At 40.9% G+C, this 19,120-nt stretch overlaps 1 protein-coding gene across 1 annotated transcript; it reads left to right on the forward strand.

Annotated features, from left to right (window-relative positions):
• Positions 1–1,554: 1,554 nt before the first annotated feature.
• On the forward strand, positions 1,555–17,079 carry LOC146960395 (cleavage and polyadenylation specificity factor subunit 3-like). The gene is made up of 14 exons (XM_085772411.1): positions 1,555–1,653; positions 5,082–5,171; positions 5,291–5,441; positions 7,089–7,264; positions 8,596–8,754; positions 9,472–9,618; positions 10,646–10,798; positions 10,911–11,019; positions 12,897–12,995; positions 15,086–15,180; positions 15,714–15,801; positions 15,912–15,978; positions 16,178–16,274; positions 16,930–17,079. The coding sequence occupies exons 1-14, from the start codon at positions 1,555–1,557 to the stop codon at positions 17,077–17,079; spliced, it is 1,680 nt and encodes a 559-aa protein (XP_085628537.1).
• Positions 17,080–19,120: the final 2,041 nt, after the last annotated feature.

Below are 19,120 nucleotides of genomic sequence, written 5' to 3' on the forward strand. Positions count from 1 at the left end.
GGGCCATGAAGGAGATCTTCCAGTCAATAAATTTTAAGGGGTCACCAGTGAATGTTATTAATTCAGGGGAGACAGCCTGCTTACACTTAAAGAGCTTGCAATGGCTTGGGCTAAACTGACTGTGTCTTGACTTGTTGTTTCAGGAGAGATCTGAGAAAGAAATGGAGCAGCCCGTGGGTTTAGCGAATAGCTGGACTCCACCCTTTGATGCACAGAGTGAATCTCAGCAGGCCCGCTCTCTTCTTCCTGATTCTTCACACTGCCTTCAAGATTTTTATAGGCTCTTACCCGGGCTGCTGCTACTTCCACCTCGTTTTCAGCTTCCAGCTGTCTTAACTTTAACTTCTCCTCTTCTCGTTTAAAAAGCATTTCAGCCTCCTTCTGCCTTATTTCTGCCAGCATTTTTGCTTCACTCTGCTTCCATTCATTTTCCATTTGACACAATTTTACTTGTTGAACTTGTATTTTTTGCATTGCCCTTGACTTCTCCAGTTTTACTAAAAGCTCTGCTTCAGCTTCGGCTCGTTTGCTGGAAACCATAGAGAGGGAGGAGTGGACCGAAGGTGTCTTTGTTTTCTGCATTTCCTTCGCATATCCAGATTTTACTGAGGGTTCTGCTTCAGCTTCAGTTTGTTTACTAGAGGACGCCTTTGAGATTACTGTTTCTGTGTCGGTGTATCCAAAAATGGAGCCATGTTCATTTTTATTTAATATCTCCCTTACCCTCTCCTTCTCCAGTTCATCATTAAACATGTTTTCAATAGTTCCTTTTCTTTTACAAACAAGATCACAGATCTCCATTGTGAGGGAGATGCAGGCGTCCATTTTCTTGGTAATTTCTGGGGTGGAGGTGCAGTTGCGTCTGATAGGCTCATAGAATTCACACACTGTCTCATGTTCGGCTTTTATGTTTTGTTGAATACTGTCAAGGTCGTCCAATGCGCAGAATCCCTTCAGTTTTGTTCTGGAGTCTCTTGCTATTTGTTTCCAAGAGCTGTATGCTTTTATGAAGTCTTTCTCATGTTGTTTAGCCCTCTCTTCTCGCAGCTCCCGACCCTTGTCTGTTAAAGTTCTTTCACGGGAGCTGGACCTGGATGATTGACCATTAATGTTGTCCATCTTTTGTGATTTGAGTGACATTTTATGAGGCTTATTGTATTAAAGGTTTGTGTTCAAATAACTGGGCTGTGGTTAATTTAGTTCACAAGGTGATGCCTTCACACATTATTTAACAATAAAATATCATAACTGTAGCCAAATGAACACGCAACAGCTATGAGCATAAAAACTTATATTGCTCTTTACCCTTTCAACATTTTCATGTAAAGAGACATTGTAAGTGTATCATTCACGGATAAAATACATGGGCTACTGTGGCCTTTACCGTGTATTTGACTCTTAAACCCTTGAAACATTTAATTTCTACTTCATGTTTATTCTTGACATTTAACTCAAAAACAACATTCAGTGCGTTGCTCCATTTTCTTTCTTTCTCCCGTTTCTTTATTATTTCAGTCCAGTGTCTCTTACTGCATTTGGCTGTACCTTTAGAAGATGGGTTACTGTTCATTTACTGCGTGTGTGCCAAAGTGCAGGCTGCGTGGGCTGTGTCGGCTGCTGACGAAGGATGACGAGGATGGCTCGGACGTGATGGTCAAGTTTTCACTGTAGCGGCCCTTGGTTCCCCAAGAAAAGAGGCGGAGAGTTCCTTACGGGTGCATGAGTTTATTTCTTTGGTGTAGCACCGTGAAAACTGAGGGAATATACAAAAAACACAAGAAGAAAAAGTTTAACACATTGCACTTCACATACCACTTCCCCAACACAGATTCAAAAACACCCAATTTATTACTATAAAAAGGCAAACAAACAAACCACATTTTATTAACCCATTACAAAATCACTAAAACCTTATTTAAGGAATAAAAATATAATTTGAACGGCATCACCCCAAAACCAAAAAATAAAACAAAACATCAAAAATAAAGTACTGGCCCAAAATTAAGATACACACCTTGTTCCACAAACCAAGGGGCTAATAGGAGGATGGAAGGTGCCGTCTATACTGTGTGTCACTGTCTCCTGATAACAGAACAAAACCAAACCATAAGGGAACCTACACCAACACAAAAATTACAAATAATTCAACAAAGAAAACTCACTCAACGAGCCACGGACATGCTTCAAACAAAGCCAGCAGCACAAACACTGAGCCAACCAGGGGAGAACAAAGGGAGGATGGTGGTGATGCGCACAGGTGAGCGCACACACCCACAGGAAGAGCTTACAGGTAACAGTGGCCTCCTCCCTTTTATACCCCAGAAAACTGACCACTAGATGGCAGTGATACACTGACTTTTACAGGCACTTGAGTGAGAAAAATAAAGGGGGGAATCAGCAGACAAGACACAGGAAGGCTGAGATGGCAGCTCAAAACAATTACTATCATTTACACCCTGCATTATGTTTTTTACAACTCGTGTTCCTACACTATAGAGACAACTTGCTGTTGGCTCTATATTTCAAGAAACTTGTTTTCTGTTTAAAAGGCACAATTCACCCATCTTTTAACCGGGTAGTTACGTCTCCAGTCTGTCGAGCGGGCGAGCGCACAGCTGATGTGCTTCCATTCCCACAGACGCACGGATTCAGTGTGGACAGAGAGCGTCAGATGTGACGCGATTGTCGGACGCTCGTTCGCGTCGCATCCAGTTAGGACACGGTGTGAGCAGCCACATCCACTGCGCTCTGGATCAGCTGATCGGTGCTCAGGTGACGTTAGATCTTCACTTTTTTAAACTCATACAAAGTGCAGCCAAACAGCAGGCTGAAGAGAGAGGACCAGCAGCAGCAGCAGCTCTGACAGCTCCTCTGTGGCGCTGCAGACAGGCTGCAGGTGAGCTGGCCTGAGAGCAGAGTGCCGTCTCTTTTTTTTTTTTTTTTTTTAGCAGCCTTTGTTACAGATAGGCTACATGTCCATGTGCATGTGCATGAGAACTGATTTTGAATCGAAGAGACACCCAAATATTCACATCCTTCAGTCCAGGCTTTTGAAAAGAGAGTAGCCTATAAAATCAGCTTCATGTAGCAGTTAACTTTAAATGGTTCGAATATATTGCTGCTGAATAAATCTGAAACATGTGATGTGCATTTTTTGGGGGGAAATATGGCTTCTGATATAATAGTCTGTAGACATCATCATCATTCAACGTTTTCACATGGTCTGGTGTTAATAAAGCAAACTAAAAATCGCAAAAAGAAAATCAAGAATCGGTTGAATCGAAAATCGATTTTGAATCGAATCGTGACCCTAAAAGTCGGAATCGAATCGTGAGCCACCCAAAGATTCACATCCCTAGTACAGAGACCTGCCACAGTGTCATGGTGCATTAATATAAACTTCAACCTCAGAGCTGTCAGTCCTCAGACTGTCCTGACTGTCCCTGAACATCACACAGGGATGCAAACAGCGCGCCGAAAAGCGAAACTCGCTTTTTTCATGACCAATTGACCCTTCGCCAACTCCTCCCACAAACGGCTATTGTCCAATCCTACGTTAGCAACCGTAACTATAGGCCTGGCAAGCTTTCCGCAGTGAGTCATTACGTTTGCTTTTGTGGACACATTTTGAGACTAGGACGAAAAACATTTGTTTGTAGAGAAGGATGTTGTTGCTGCTGCTACTACGGCGGCGGCGGCGGCGGCAGAAGCAATATAGAGATGTTCAGATATGAGCGGACTTTTTTTTTCGACTTGAGCAAGTGTAGATATGGGGAAAACCATATGTTCACCTCCGAAATGACAGCTGTACTTTTAGGGCTTTTACCTGGGCTTTTAGGCGAGGGATCCTCCAGGCAGGGACTGCTTTCACTGACTGATACAGCGGTGGGAGAAAACAAAACAGCAGCGAAAACTGTATGTGGTTCACAATCGCCCAAAAACTTAGAGTTTGACAACGTTTCATGACCAGTGAGATGACCTAAGTCTTGGTGGGTTGATAGACGGTAAAATTACCGGTCCTTACTGCTGCTCTGTACATTGTCCAGTCGTGTCGTTGAACAGATGTTTTATCCTCCTGCGCGAGTCACGTCACTGAAAACTATGAATGATCTTTGTGACTTCTTCTCTCTATTATCTCAGAACAGTTTATCCAGAAATTTGCTGATATTTCCTTTGAAATCGATACCAAATACTGCCAGGAGCATGGCTGGGAGTGAAAGCTTGCCCGGCGTAGCAACAGTAACCAAGGGGGCGGGGCTTACGCGAAGGGTCAATTAGGTGACTTGTGTGAATCGTTCAGATCCGAAGAGTTTTTGTTTTGAGGGGGGGGGGTCTCAGCGTCTCAGCTGGGGTCAGTAAAATGTTTTTCTAACAGGCTGACAGTGACAATCACGTGAGGCGAACTCATTCATGGTCTCTGATTATACTGATAACAGCCGACCTCCAATGTAGACGCGCGACATGCACGCACGTTACCCAAAGCGGTGACGCCGTTTTTTTCCCCCGTGCACGTCCGCGGCGCACAGCTCCACGGACGTGCACGGTTCCCTACGTTGCTGTGTCAGGCAGGTGTTTCCATGGAGCTCTGCCCCGTTTCAGAGGTGAAGGAAGCCCTAAGTGGAAAGACGTCGCCTCCGCCATGTAGAATGTGTTCAATTAAAGTGAAACTAACACATTATATAGGCCTATATGTCCATTACACACTGAATGGGATGTTAAATCCCATGTCTTTATTTCTTCAGTTTATTTTAATAGTAATAATTATGACTAACATTCAGTGAAGACCTAAAAATCAGTATCTCCAAAATTGAAATATTGCAATGGTTTTTATTTTTTTAAAGCATTTTTAATATAGAAATGTTGGCCTTCTGAAAACTGTCCATCTATATGCACTCAATACTTGGTTGGGGTTGAACTACTGGAAATTGACTTTTCTGTGATATTGTTAATGGTGAGCCCCCCCCCCCCCCCCCCCCCCCGCCAGACAATACCTCTCTTTTTTGGTCCTGACCCGTTTGCATCCCTGTGTGTGTGTGTGTGTGTGTGTGTGTGTGTGTGTGTGTGTGTGTGTGTGTGTGTAGTTGTTGTACACAGGAGACTTCTCCCGTCAGGAGGACAGACACTTGATGGCGGCGGAGATCCCCAGCGTCAAACCAGACATCCTCATCACCGTGAGTGGAGCCGTTCAACCTGTTCAATCTTTATTTAAACACAGAGCACAGACACTTAACATTGAACCTGTGTGTGTGTGTTTGTTGTGTGTGTGTGTGTGTGTGTGTGTGTGTGTCAGGAGTCGACCTACGGGACTCACATCCACGAGAAGCGGGAGGAGCGAGAGGCTCGGTTCTGCAACACGGTCCACGACATCGTCAACAGAGAAGGTCGATGTCTGATCCCCGTGTTCGCTCTGGGCCGAGCGCAGGAGCTGCTGCTCATCCTCGGTGAGACCACGGCAACAACGACGCCATGACGATGCACGGCGACCTAAGAGTGGCGCTTTCCCTTCAGCTGAGGGAAAAATAAATTCAAGCTTCAAGTTTTATTTACAAGATTAAACTAAGGGACGTGTTTCTGTCTATGGATCACACAGAAACATTTTCATTCACCATACACACTCGTTAAAGCCCCAGTGTGTAACTTATTTGGCTTTTTAGTAGCAAAAATCAAATATTGCTTTCATAAATACGTATTTCACTGAAGTCGAATCACACCCGCATACAAATGAAAGCTTTCTCGTACCTTAGAATGAGTTGTTACAAGTCGTTACAAATACATGAGTGGGCGACGCACCGAACCGAGGCGGCCATGTTGCATCGTGACCGTAGGTAACCACGGAAACTCAGCGGAGCTGTCGGCTCGGCCTGTTAAAACTGTCACCACTGTGCAGGGCCGTTGCTAGGAATTCTGGGCCCCCTTAAAGAATACTAAAGTGGGCCCCTCCCCCTAACTTTTCCAGTTTTTTTTCTTAGACTACGTATGTATTATCATTTTTTATTTAGCCTAGTAGCCTACCTTGTTTTGATGCTAATGCAACATTACACTGCAAAAACCCAAGTATCTTACCAAGAATATTTGTCTTATTTCTAGTCAAAATGTAATTTCTAGTCAAAACAAATATCATTATACCTAAAATAAGACTCAGAATATTAAAAGTAGCTTGTTTTTAGACACTTTTTACTTCTTTCAAGCATATTTTCACTTGGAATAAGTAGAAAAAATATGATAGTGGAACAAGTTTTTCTTCCTTATTACAAGCACAAAAAACTTGCTTTCACTGGCAGATTTTTCTACTTATTTCAAGTGAAAATTAGTTTGAAACAAGTGAAAATTATCTAAAAACAAGTTAATTTTTAGGTTATGAGTCTTATTTTAAGTGGAAAGAGATTAGTTTTGACTAGAAATGAGACATTTGGACAAGAAATAAGACAAATATTCTTGGAAGGATGTTGAGTTTTTACAGTGTACTATGAGTATTAGTCAGGGTCTTACACAGAATAAATCAGTCATACAAAGATTAGACTACTGGGGTTTTTTATGGGCCCCACTGGGTGCTGGGCCCCTAGAATTATCATCACCTTTCTCCCCTATACAACGGCCCTGCCTCTGTGTAGTGTGAGGAAGGACGGAGGCACTGGTGTTGCATTCAGGTGCAGTCAGGCAGACGGCCGTCGGCAAACCAACCGGATGTCATTTTACTCGACGAGAGAAAGCCGGTAAAACGTGGGTCGGGTAAACAATACGACATCACCATGACAACATATTGTCACGCCTGTATTATTTTGCCTCGTGCTGGCGGACCACTTGTTTACATAAACGCTTGTTTATCCTGTTACATGCAGCGTCTGTTGTCTGTCTGACGTCTGCCCGATTTCAGGTGAATGCAACATTAAGAATACGTTCAGATATGCAACCGCACCGCTAGATGGGGGGAATTCCTACATACTATACCTTTAAAGAGGAACTATGCAGGATTTTTACCTTAAAGGGATAGTTCAACATTTTGGCAAATTGGTCCATTGCCATAATCCCTATACTCATAGCAGTAGGTTTGTTAACTTTATTTGTGTGTGTGTGTGTGTGTGGACCAGACGAGTACTGGCAGAACCACCCGGAGCTCCACGACATCCCGATCTTCTACGCTTCGTCTCTGGCCAGGAAGTGCATGGCCGTGTACCAGACCTACATCAACGCCATGAACGACAAGATCCGCAAGGCCATCAACATCAACAACCCCTTCGTCTTCAAGCACATCAGCAACCTGAAGGTTTGTTTTGTTTTTGTTTTTACTTTTCTGTCCTGTTTTATTGTGTCGTCAGGTTTGTTCTGTCCTTTGTTTTCTGTTTTGTCTGTTTTGGTCAGTGTATTGTCAGTGTATACGTTGTGTATGCTTAGGGTTGCAAAGGGGCGGAAAATTTCCAGTTTTTTATTCCAAATTGGAAAATATCCATGGGAATTATGGGAAATTATGGGAATTTATGGGGATTAACTGGAAATTTGGGGTAATTTAAACAAACTGTATCATATCCAAACATAAATGTAAATATTTTGTTTCGTCATAAGCAGACATCCATGCAAGGATGCATGTCAATTAGTCATCATCATCACACATCATCTTAATCCAATAATACAATACACATGACCGAAAGGGAAAGCGGGAGAAGCAAAAGCTTATCTAGTCCCGCCCCCAATACTCACATATTCATTTTTTCTGCATGTTACATTTTTGACATAACATTCTTCCAGTATTTTCAAAATTTAACAATTTGACATAACATTTTTTTTTTTTTTTTTTTGACATGACATTTCTCACTTTTTCTTTTTTTTTTTTTCAACATTTGACATTTTGACATAATGTGTTGCAGCATTAGGCAGTATGTAGAGTTGAAGAAATTGAAGTCCAGCTCTAGATAGAGCATAAGGATTACGTGTGTGTCTGCACATGTGTCCGTCATGAGCGAACAACAGTCTCTTCTTATTGCCAGGCATGTCACAAAAGTCACAAAGTCACAAGATGGTCCAATTGACAGAGAGCAAAAGTCCAGTGTACTGATTATTTGTTGGGATGGTGGGATGGTGTGGGAGCCCTTTTTGTGCCAATTCTTCTTTTTACTCATTCTCTGCGGTTTTCGTCGCCATTTCTCTCGATTTCCTCCCGAGTTTTGGCTATGTCAGCTCGCATCAGTGACACATACTCTCGGATTGATTTATTTGTGAGTAGAACTTTATCAAGTTTTAATTCTTGTATGAACAATCAGCTATTTTACTGAACAACAAAAACATGAATGTTGAGTAAAATATTACTAATTGCTTATTAAGGGCCAACCTTCAATTTTGTAAATTTCGGATTTATTCCCGTTTATTCCCATAGAAAGTTTCCGATATTACCCGATACCCGATATTTTGCAACCCTATGTATGCTATTGCCTGTTTCCATTGTCGTTGTCGTTTGTTTTCTGACGTGTGTGTGTGTGTGTGTGTGTGTGTGTGTGTGTGTGTGTGTGTGTGTGGGTGTGTGGGTGTGTGTGTGTGTGTGTGTGTGTGTGTGTGTGTGTGTGTGTGTGTGTGTGTGTGTGTGTGTGTGTGTGTGTGTGTCAGAGCATGGAGCACTTCGACGACATCGGGCCCAGCGTGGTGATGGCGTCGCCCGGCATGATGCAGAGCGGTTTGTCCCGGGAGCTGTTTGAGAGCTGGTGCACGGACAAGAGGAACGGCGTCATCATCGCCGGCTACTGCGTGGAGGGGACGCTCGCCAAGGTGGGAATCGAACCTGCGACACCTCTGGTCCCTTCTGCAGTTTTTTTTTTTATTATCACCGGAAGTGAAACGTTTCCTCCACTGGTTTTAGAAATGTCAGGTCTGTGTTCACTTTTGGAGACAAGTTAAGAACAACAGAGAGTGAGAGAGTGAAATCAAATAAACAATCACAGCAATAAATAAAAATAGACAATAACAGCTGTAAAATTAGTTTGTCTGCCACAAATGCATCTTTCTTTATTCATAACTTCTCCTTTATCGGTATCTTATCGTTTGGAGATAATAACTGCGATGGCAAGAACAACAACAACACAAATAACTCTGACTGAGAACAGTGTAATTGCTGAAACAAAATCTTTTACAGTGTGTGTATCTGAATAAAAACCAGAAATAAGACTCTTATTTAAATTATATTATTGATCGGCATCAATAGATGTTCCCAGTATTGGATCAGTCCGGTCAGTTTTATTGATAATGTTGAGTTTAATGTGGCTACGTAACAAGAATCTGAACCTGTGACAGACGCCTGTGTTAACGACGTAGGACCGATCAGAAGAGTGTGTCGTGTTGCGTTCAAGTGCCGCTGGGGTTTAATGAACTTTTAATAATATTTTTATATTATTTTAAATGATGAAACTTTTCACACAGGTTATTTAATGTACTGTGTGTGTGTGTGTGTGTGTATGTATGTGTGTAATGTGTGTGTGTGTGTTGCAGCACATCATGACGGAGCCTGATGAGATCGCCGCCATGTCGGGACAGAAGCTTCCTCTCAAGATGTCGGTCGACTACATCTCCTTCTCCGCTCACACCGACTACCAGCAGACCAGCGAGTTCATCCGGGCGCTCAAACCGCCGCACGTGGTAAAAACAACACACACAGACACACACACACAGACACACACTATTTAAATCCACACTATTTAATTAAATCCACAAAGCGATGTTCCTGGATCCTTTGGGTTTAATCCGACACACTAACAGGCAAAAACACTGTTTTTTCATGCACTGATCAATTTTGAGATTTTGGGCTATTTTTCTCTCAGAAAAGTGGAAAGAAATGGTAGAAAATCCACATTAAGGTTTTTTATTTTACTTCATTTTGTCTCTTTCATCAGTAGATTTCTCCTAAATTCACCAAAAGTTATGTCAGGTATCACTGTAAAGCTCCCTCTCTCTCCTGAACAATTATGTGGATCCAAAAATTGTCGTTTCCTCCGTATCCGCGACCAATCGTAAAAGTGCGATTCACATTAATGATCTATGGAATTTTACAGTACAAATCTTTAAAGGCCGTTTTCTCAAAATGAGTTTTTCCTCAGACTCTGGACCCGAAATCTCCACTTCAGCAGCACCTACAGACACCAAACCTTCCAGTTTTATTCCTGTCTATATTCTGAAGGTTTTTACAGAGGGGATTGTTGATATATCATCCACAGCCTGATTTATACAACATTTTATTCATAAAAACATGGAGAAATTTGGTGACAGTATTTTCTCATTTACAGAGTGATAAAAAGAGATATCCAAAATCCTCCTCTGTAAAAACTTCTGACTCTGATATGTCAACAAAATAAAACAAGAATTTTGAAAGGTTCTTTATCCATTGTTCAGATTTCGGTTCTGGAAATGTATGCAAATTAGCGCATATTTCATCAGATATTGCCTCATTTACATATTTAAACATAAAACTTGACAAAACTTGTAATACAAAAAATATTTGTCTTAATGTGAGTGATAAACTTGGGAAGTTTCATGGTGATGTCTGTTAGTTTAAATTTCTACCCTATTCACCTGCAGTGTCCCACCTTAATGCAGTTGGTTTGTGTGTGTGTTTGTGTCCGTGTGTCTGTGTGTGTGTGTGTGTGCCTGTGTGTGTGTGCGTGTGCAGATCCTGGTGCACGGCGAGCAGAACGAGATGGCCCGGCTGAAGGCGGCTCTGATCCGAGAGTACGAAGACAACGACGAGGTTCACATCGAAGTCCACAACCCGCGAAACACTGAAGCCGTGACGCTGAACTTCAGAGGAGAGAAACTGGCCAAGGTGTGTGTGTGTGTCTGTGTGTTGTGTGTGTTGTTGTTGTTGTTGTTGTTGTATTGGTGTGGACCGTGTTGTTAACTCCCAGCATGCTTTGCTCTGCTGTGCTGTGCTGCAGGTGATGGGCGTGCTGGCGGATGAGAAGTGCTCTCAGGGTCAGAGAGTCTCCGGGATCCTGGTGAAGAGAAACTTCAGTTACCACATCCTGACGCCGTCCGACCTCTCCAGTCAGTCTGCGTGTGTGTGTGTGTGAGACTGTGTGTGTGTGTGTGTGTGTGTGTGTGTATTGTCAAACACTTATTATAATTGATGAATGTTTAATGTTTTTGATCCGTCAACAAATGTTTCAAGCTGCTTCTGTCACAGAAAGTAAACCTCAACATCTGGACTGATTGGTTGGTTGGTTGATAGAAAGAAAGAAAGAAAGAAAGAAAGAAAGAAAGAAAGAAAGAAAGAAAGAAAGAAAGAAAGAAAGAAGGAAATAAAGAAAGAGTGAAGGAAAGAAAGAAAAAGAGAGAAAGAGGTGGAAAGAAAGACAATAGCTGGGTTTCCATCCAAGTCGTATCGAATTTAAAAGCGGATTTTGTGAAAATGCGCAAAAAGCAAATGCGAATTTATGCCCGTTTCCATTCATTAGTGTTTTGCGATTAGGAGGAGTGCACCGTGAGATTACGTCATAAGAGCGCGTGACTGTATCCAACAGTTGACACTCAGCTGACACTCAACATCATGGACAATTTACGTACTTTCCGGACTATAGACGCACCTGTATAAGCCGCACCAGCTACATTTTAAAAGAAAATACATATATAGGCCGCACTTGAATATAAGCTGCAGGTTTTCATGTTGTAACATGAGATATTTACACAGAAAGACAGTAGGAACTGTGACAGTCCGCTCGCTTTTCCGCTGTTTTGGTTATGCTCCTCTCCTCCATGTGCATCTGTTTACATACGAAGCCGGTGAAAAATCAATAAGTTACATAACGATGTTACGGCGTGTGTTTGTGTAGTCTTAACCGTCATAAACAAAAGATTATGGGTTACGGAGCGCGTTTGTGTTGCGGTGCAGAGAGGAGAGCTGGGAGACCGGGGCGTCGCTGGGTGAAGTCCAGCAGCTTCACCCACAAACTCTGCCTCAATTCGCATAATCTGTTTCCATCACAAAAACTCGCATTTCCTTTAATCGATACACTGACAAATTCACCCCCTCCAAGCGTATAAACTTTTATGCGCATTTACTGCCTTTATTCGAATTTCTGGCGTTTCCATTCAAGTATTTATGCGCATTTTCACAAAATGCGCATAAGAAAAGGTGGATGGAAACCCAACTAATGAAAGATTGAAAGAAAATGCAAGAAAGGAAGACCAAGAAAATAATAATCAGAAGGAAAGAAACGAAGAAAAAAGAAAGAGGGAAGATAAAGAAAGAGAGAAAGAAAAGAAACAGGAAAAAAGGAAGATCAAGAAAGAAATAATCAAAAGGAAAGAAAATAGAGAGAAAGAAAAGAAACAAAAAGGGCAAAGAAAGAAAAAGATAGTAGGAAGAAAAAGGAAAGAAGAAATACTTAGAAATACTTAAGAAAAAGAGAGGGAAGGAAATAAAGAAAAAGAGAGAAAGAGGAGGAAAGAAAGACAATGAAAAGAAGAAAAAAATAATCAAAATAATAATAAAGACAATGAAGGTAGAAAGAAAGGAAGATCAAGGAAGAAATAATCAAAAGGAAAGAAAAAAAGAGAAACAAACAAACAAAAAAGGCAAAACAAGAAAAAGATAGTAGGAAGAAAAAAGACGGACAGAAAGAGAGAAGAAATAGAAAGAAAGACAAAAGGCTACAGAAGCAAAGAAGAGAGAGAAGTGACAAAAAAGTAAAGAAAGAGAAAGACATGAACATGAAGACGTGAAGAAAGTAGAGACATAAATGATGGAGTGACTAACAGACTCCTCCTTCTCCTCTTCTTCCACATTTTCCTCCTCTCCTCCTCTCCTCCTCCTCCTCCTCCTCCTCTCCTCCTCCTCTCCTCCTCCTCCTCCTCCTCCCCCTTCCTCCTCCTCCTCTTCCTCCTCCTCCTCTCCTTCTCCTCCTCTTCCTCCTCCTCCTCAGACTACACCGACCTCGCCATGGGAACGGTGAAACAGACTCAGGCGATCCCGTTCACTGGACCGATCTCTCTGCTCGTCACGCAGCTGCGCAGCCTCGCAGGTGAGTTGGCTCCGCCCCCTTCGTCCTCTAACTCCTCTAACTCCTCCTCCTCTTCCTTCTCCTCCTCTTCTTCCTCCTCCTCCTCCTCTTCCTCCTCTTCCTTCTCCTCCTCTTCTTCCTCCTCCTCCTCCTCTTCCTCCTCTTCCTTCTCCTCCTCTTCTTCCTCCTCCTCCTCCCTCTTCCTCCTCTTCCTTCTCCTCCTCTTCTTCCTCCTCCTCCTCCTCTTCCTCCTCTTCCTTCTCCTCCTCTTCTTCCTCCTCCTCCTCCTCCTGCAGTAGCATAGATATACATTATACAGTTGTGTTCAAAATAATAGCAGTCCGACATCACTTGCAAGATAAATCACTGATTTTGTTAGAATTTCAACTTTTTTTTTTTCAACTTTTTCTAGAAGGTTTAGTAAAGGTATAGAAAACCAACAGACCCAACAGGCATGACGTGCATGCTGCTGATTCTGTGAAACTGAATCATTTACTGAAAGGTGTTCAAGAAAATAGCAGTGCCAGGTTCAATTATTGAGGTCATTGATTATGTGAAAAAAACTAGGTGTTAAACAGGTGGCCCTTATTCAAGGATCAAGGCAACTGACGCTGCATATGCTGGCTGTGCATTTGTCCTTGAAAAACAGAGTAAAATGGGTTGTTCAAGACACTGTTAAGAAGAAGAGCATTCTTTGATTAAGAAATTAATAAAAGAGGGGAAAACCTATAAAGAAGTGCAGAAAATGATAGGCTGTTCAGTTAAAATGATATCAAACGCTTTAGAATGGTAGCCAAAACCAGAAAGGCGAGGAAGAAAAAGAAAAGCGACTATTCGAAGGGATCGGAGAATAACCAAAATGGCAAAGGCTCGGCCAATGATCAGCTCCAGGAGGATCAAAGAAGATCTAAGATTGCCTGTGAGTACTGTATCAATCAGACAACGTCTATGTGAAGCCAAGCTACCACCAAGAAGCCCCCGCAAAGTCCCATTGTTAAAAAAAATACATGTAATGAAGCGGTTACAATTTGCCAAATAACACATTGACTGGCCTAAAAAGAAATGGCGTAATATTTTGTGGACTGATGAGAGTAAGATTGTTCTTTTTGGGTCTGAGGGCCACAGACAGTTTGTCAGACGTCCTGCAAACACTGAATTCGAGCCACAGTACACAGTGAAGACCCCCACCCCCCCACAAGCATGGTGGTGCAAGCATCATGATATGGGGATGTTTCTCGTGCTATGGTGTTGGTCCTATTTATGGCATACCAGGGATCATGGATCAGTTTGAGTACACCAGAATACTGGAAGTAGTCATGTTGCCGTATGCTGAAGAGGAAATGACCCCAAACAAGACAATGACCCCAAACACACCAGCAAGCGTGTAAAGAAAGATGTCAACACTGCTATTTTTTTGAACATTATATTTCTTGACTTTCTGTAAAATATATCAAATTAAATTACTTTTTCCAATTTTCTTGGTTTGAAATAGAATGTGCAGTGTCCCCAATGCAGTTGTGTTCCTCAAAATACAATTTATTTGAAGAATTTTGAGGTTTACTCACCTTTTTAAACACACTGCTATTATTATGAACATAACTGTATATACTGACTGGATGCCGCGTTCTGCTTCTCAGCGTACGTCAACACGGCCGCCATCTTGGTCCGGGGTTTCTGACCATAGACATAATATACATCTGACCAGCAGTCAGACCGGTCAGACCCTTGTAGAACTAAGTTCAGTGTATTTATGCATGTGGGTGTGTGTCTGAGTATGTAAGTGTAAGTTTAATACATAAAAAAGATTTTTTGTTGTTGTTGTATCATAAACATGTGTCTGACATTTATAATAAACCAAACGGCTTGAGAATCGGTTGAATATTTGGTGAGTTATGGCGATTTTAATGGTTGATAGACGTCTGCCTCTGTTGACTAGTGCAGTAAGTAGACACGGCTTCCCCCTGACCAAGATGGCCGCCGCGTTGACGCATTCCACTCAATAGAGTTGCCTAGGAACGCGGCATCTAGTCAGTACATATATATATATATCTATGCTGCAGTAGAAGCTGTAACTTCGTGTGTGTGTGTGTGTGTGTGTGTGTGTGTTTCAGGCGACGTGGAGCAGGTCGAGGGGACGGAGAAAATCACGGTGAAGATCTTTAAGAGCATCACGCTGGTTCACGAGGCCGGGGTGGTCGTACTGGAGGTCGGACACTCGAACGCAACACGACACTTTTTACACTCATCATCCACCACATGTCGCCTGAAGTGGCTAAAACTCACCTGTTTATCAAAACTTTATTAACTCCGAGCACACGAACACGTCCGTTTTTATTTAAACCAGTTTATAAACGTTAAATATACAGTTTATAACATGATTATGTAGCTGCAGTCAGGTTTTTATTAATGCTCAGTATTTGTTCTACATGTTTATTTCAAACTATTTTGTATATTTTATAATTTTATTTATGTTTTCAGACACAGATCTCACTCAGACCTGGTTACAGATACATTATTAGCCAGTTATTACATGTTAATACATTCATTATACAGATATATACAATAATTATGACAATTTTTTATTTTTATCACACTTTTTCAAACACTACAAAAATCTCAACACAAATAAAACAGAGAAGAATGTAAAAACAACAGACAATTGAAGTAAAAAACTCTATGAACTAATTGATGCAGCAATATAAATCAATAATGATAATAATAAAAATGTTCTCGTCTCAGTGGGTCGCCAACCCGCTCAACGACATGTACGCAGACGCCGTCACCACGGTGATCCTGGAGGTCCAGTCCAACCCCACCGCCCAGAAATGTCAGTGAACGCATCACGAGGGAATTTATTTTAATTTCACTGATGAACAGAAACTTTACTGACGCTTGTTTGTTTGTTTGTTTGTTTGTTTGTTTGTTTGTTTGTTTCAGTCCACGAGGGCAGGAAGGAAACGTTCGACATGGAGCTGTTCGTCGAGCGACTGGAGCTGATGCTGCAGTGAGTCTGAACACCTGTAGCTACACCTCGAAAATGGTTTTAATGGTTAAAATATCGGACAAAACTGTAGAATCTGACACTTTTTAAGTTAAAATTAAACCTAATTGATCCAAATATAAGAGAATAAAACTTTTAAATGAAGGTAAAGATGAAAGATTTTCTGTTTTCACCTGGTAAAATGTTTTTTTTTCTGTTTCAGCGACATGTTCGGGGACGACTGCGTGAATTTCAAAGACAGTAAAAGCCTGAGTGTGACGGTGGACGGAGTCACGGCGTGCATCGACCCAGAGACCAGAGTGAGTCCAGCTTCTGACATCTATTCTATACACGAACATTAAAGGGATAGTTCAATATTTTGGCAAATTCGCCTACAGTATAGGGGTTGTCACGATACCAGAATTTCAGTAGTCGATACCAATACCTGTGAATTTCCACGATTCTCGATACTAATTCGATACCACGATTAAAAAAACGAAAACAAAACAGAACCCATGTACTTTTAAATTCACTAGCTACTTTATTGAAAACTGTTTCAACATCTTTTTGCACAGAATTTAATAGGGCTGCCCCCAAATAGTCGACCAAGCACTGGTCGACCAAAAAATCATTAGCCAACCAAAATTTCATTGGTCGATTGGTCGCAGGAAAAAAAAAAAAAACATTTGGAGCCGTGTCTGGTTAAAATGAAGTCAAAATCAATATAACTGAACTATATATAAAGGCTATAGGGCTTTTAATTTGAAGGGCCAGATACAGGAAGTCGTGACATGATTAGTCGACTAATGACGACTATTGGTCGACCAAGGGATTATGGTGATAGGAGAATTTGCCAAAATGTTGAACTATCCCTTTAACGTCTGGTTCATCATAATGGTATAAATCAATACTCAATAATCAGCTGATAACACCATGGTGACCTCTGACCTCTGACCTCTGACCTCTGACCCTCAGGCCGTGACCTGCGCGGACGACGACTCTCTGAGGGAGATGGTGGAAGTGGCCGTCCACCGTCTCTACGACGCCCTAAGCCCCGCCTTCACGCCACGCCCCCTCTGTGATGTCATCAGCAGCAGCAGCAGCGCGTTGCCGTCGGTGATGTAGCGGTGGACGATGAACTGACGTTTCTCTGTCACACTCTCTTCAGTCCTCGTAGTATCGATCGATCGGCAATAATCGGTCGATAACGGACCGATGCAGATGTTCGTTCGTTCATTTCTTTGACTCGAGGACTTTTGAGTTTTTCCAGCTTCTTCGTTGGAAACTTGGTTCCAAAGGAATCGGCTTCAGGAGACGGACCACCAATACCTTTATTGATTGATTGTTTTTGTACTTGATTTGTCTATAAAACAAAAGTTTGAGTTCTTCACAAGGAAAATAAACATTTGTCCAGAGAGAGAGAGAGAGAGGGTCACTGAGTTTTTGTCCTCGAAGATAAAAAAGTGAGTTAATGTGAGTGAAACAACGACATCATCAATACTGCAGATAATTTATCAATCATCTTGTTTTCTATGAAACAAAATTAAGGTTAAAATCATCAAAAATGTTCGTATTGTTAAATAAAAGCAGAAAATTGTTGCATTTTAGAAACTGGAGGCAGAATTTTTTTTTTTTTTTTTCATTAATTTAGATTTTCTACAAGAATTTATCTGCAAAATATTTTAATTATTGATAAATAATTTAGAGTATTTTCTTTTTTACACTAACTTTAATATTTTTTGGCTACAGGTTTTATGTTTCTATGATGCAAGTCGATCTCATCTTGGTCTGAATATTGATATTTTTAGATTAAAATATAAAAATAAAATCACCAGAGATTAAAATAGTCAATAAATTACATTAAAGCAGAATATTTAAAAATGTTTTGACAAAATAATGATCCATTATTATTAATGAGAACCATGAGATCTTGCTGAAAGCTCAGGTAGAAACGTGAGTTGATAAAATATCAGAATATCAATAAAAACTCTTTATCGATCAGCACTTTAAATCAGACAGTAGAACGTTTTATTGTGAAAGGGCAGACTGAGCGGACGCCTCAGTCCGACGACGACACAGTGACGTTAACAACATGACTCGCAACCGACCTTTAATTGGATCAATACAGACGATCGTCAGCATGTACATAACACACAGACACACACATCACAGTGTACAGGACTCAACACACACACACACACACACACAGTATCAGATAGACACAATATTAAAAATACTGACAAGTGCATTTGAATACCACAGAAGAGAAGAGAAGGCACTTTGAGCTCTGACATGTCAAAAATAAACATTTAAAACGATAATATGGCTTCAATCAATCGACAAAAAAACAAAAAAAAAAACACAAAACTTACCACAAAATAAATCTGACACAGTAAAAACATGTGATGAGAATAAACTCTGGTACCAAACAGCTCGAGTGACACAAACCAAACAGCTGAAAACACTCTGAAGTTTAACATCTGTGTCTTTATCCCCCCCCCCCCCCCCCAAAAAAAAAACAGACACAGTCACAAAAATAAAAGCAACAAAAGCAACAACACAACGATATTTTATACAAAGATATATATATACACACAGTAATAATAATAATAATCTGCCCTCGTACAGTAAGAAACAAACAGGTGAAATGTTCAGATAACTGACCTCAAACCAGGATAAAATAAAATAACAGAGGTGTTTTAAAACTGTTTAGGTTAGGACAATTTTATACTGAAGTTTTAAGTTTTTCCTTTATTTTTATTAAGTGATTTAACATTTTGTCTATAAAAATTTACAAAATAGTAAAAAAAAAAAAAAAATGCCCAATGTAACTTAAAATGTATCAAAAGTCCCTTCAATCAAATATTCAATTTATTATAAAAAAAAAAAAAAACAGTTGAGCCATCCATTTATCAATCACAATTATTGACTGAAAAACGACTGAAATTATTTGTTTCATTGCTGATCAACATTCAATCAATTAATCAGCTTATTGTTGCAGATGTGATACACAGTAAATAAAATTGATTGACAGGTTTTAGTGGTTTTAAGGAGATGATGAACATTTATGTGATATAAAATACGGTGTCATGTAGCTCAGTGGGTCGAGTTGAAGGCACTTAACACTGTCACGTTCAAGGGTTCGATTCCCACTGAGTCTTAAAAC

This window comes from Trachurus japonicus, unplaced genomic scaffold, assembly GCF_045865225.1.
Source record: "Trachurus japonicus isolate A0001 unplaced genomic scaffold, Traja_1.0 AP030420.1".
Lineage (NCBI taxonomy): Eukaryota > Metazoa > Chordata > Actinopteri > Carangiformes > Carangidae > Trachurus > Trachurus japonicus.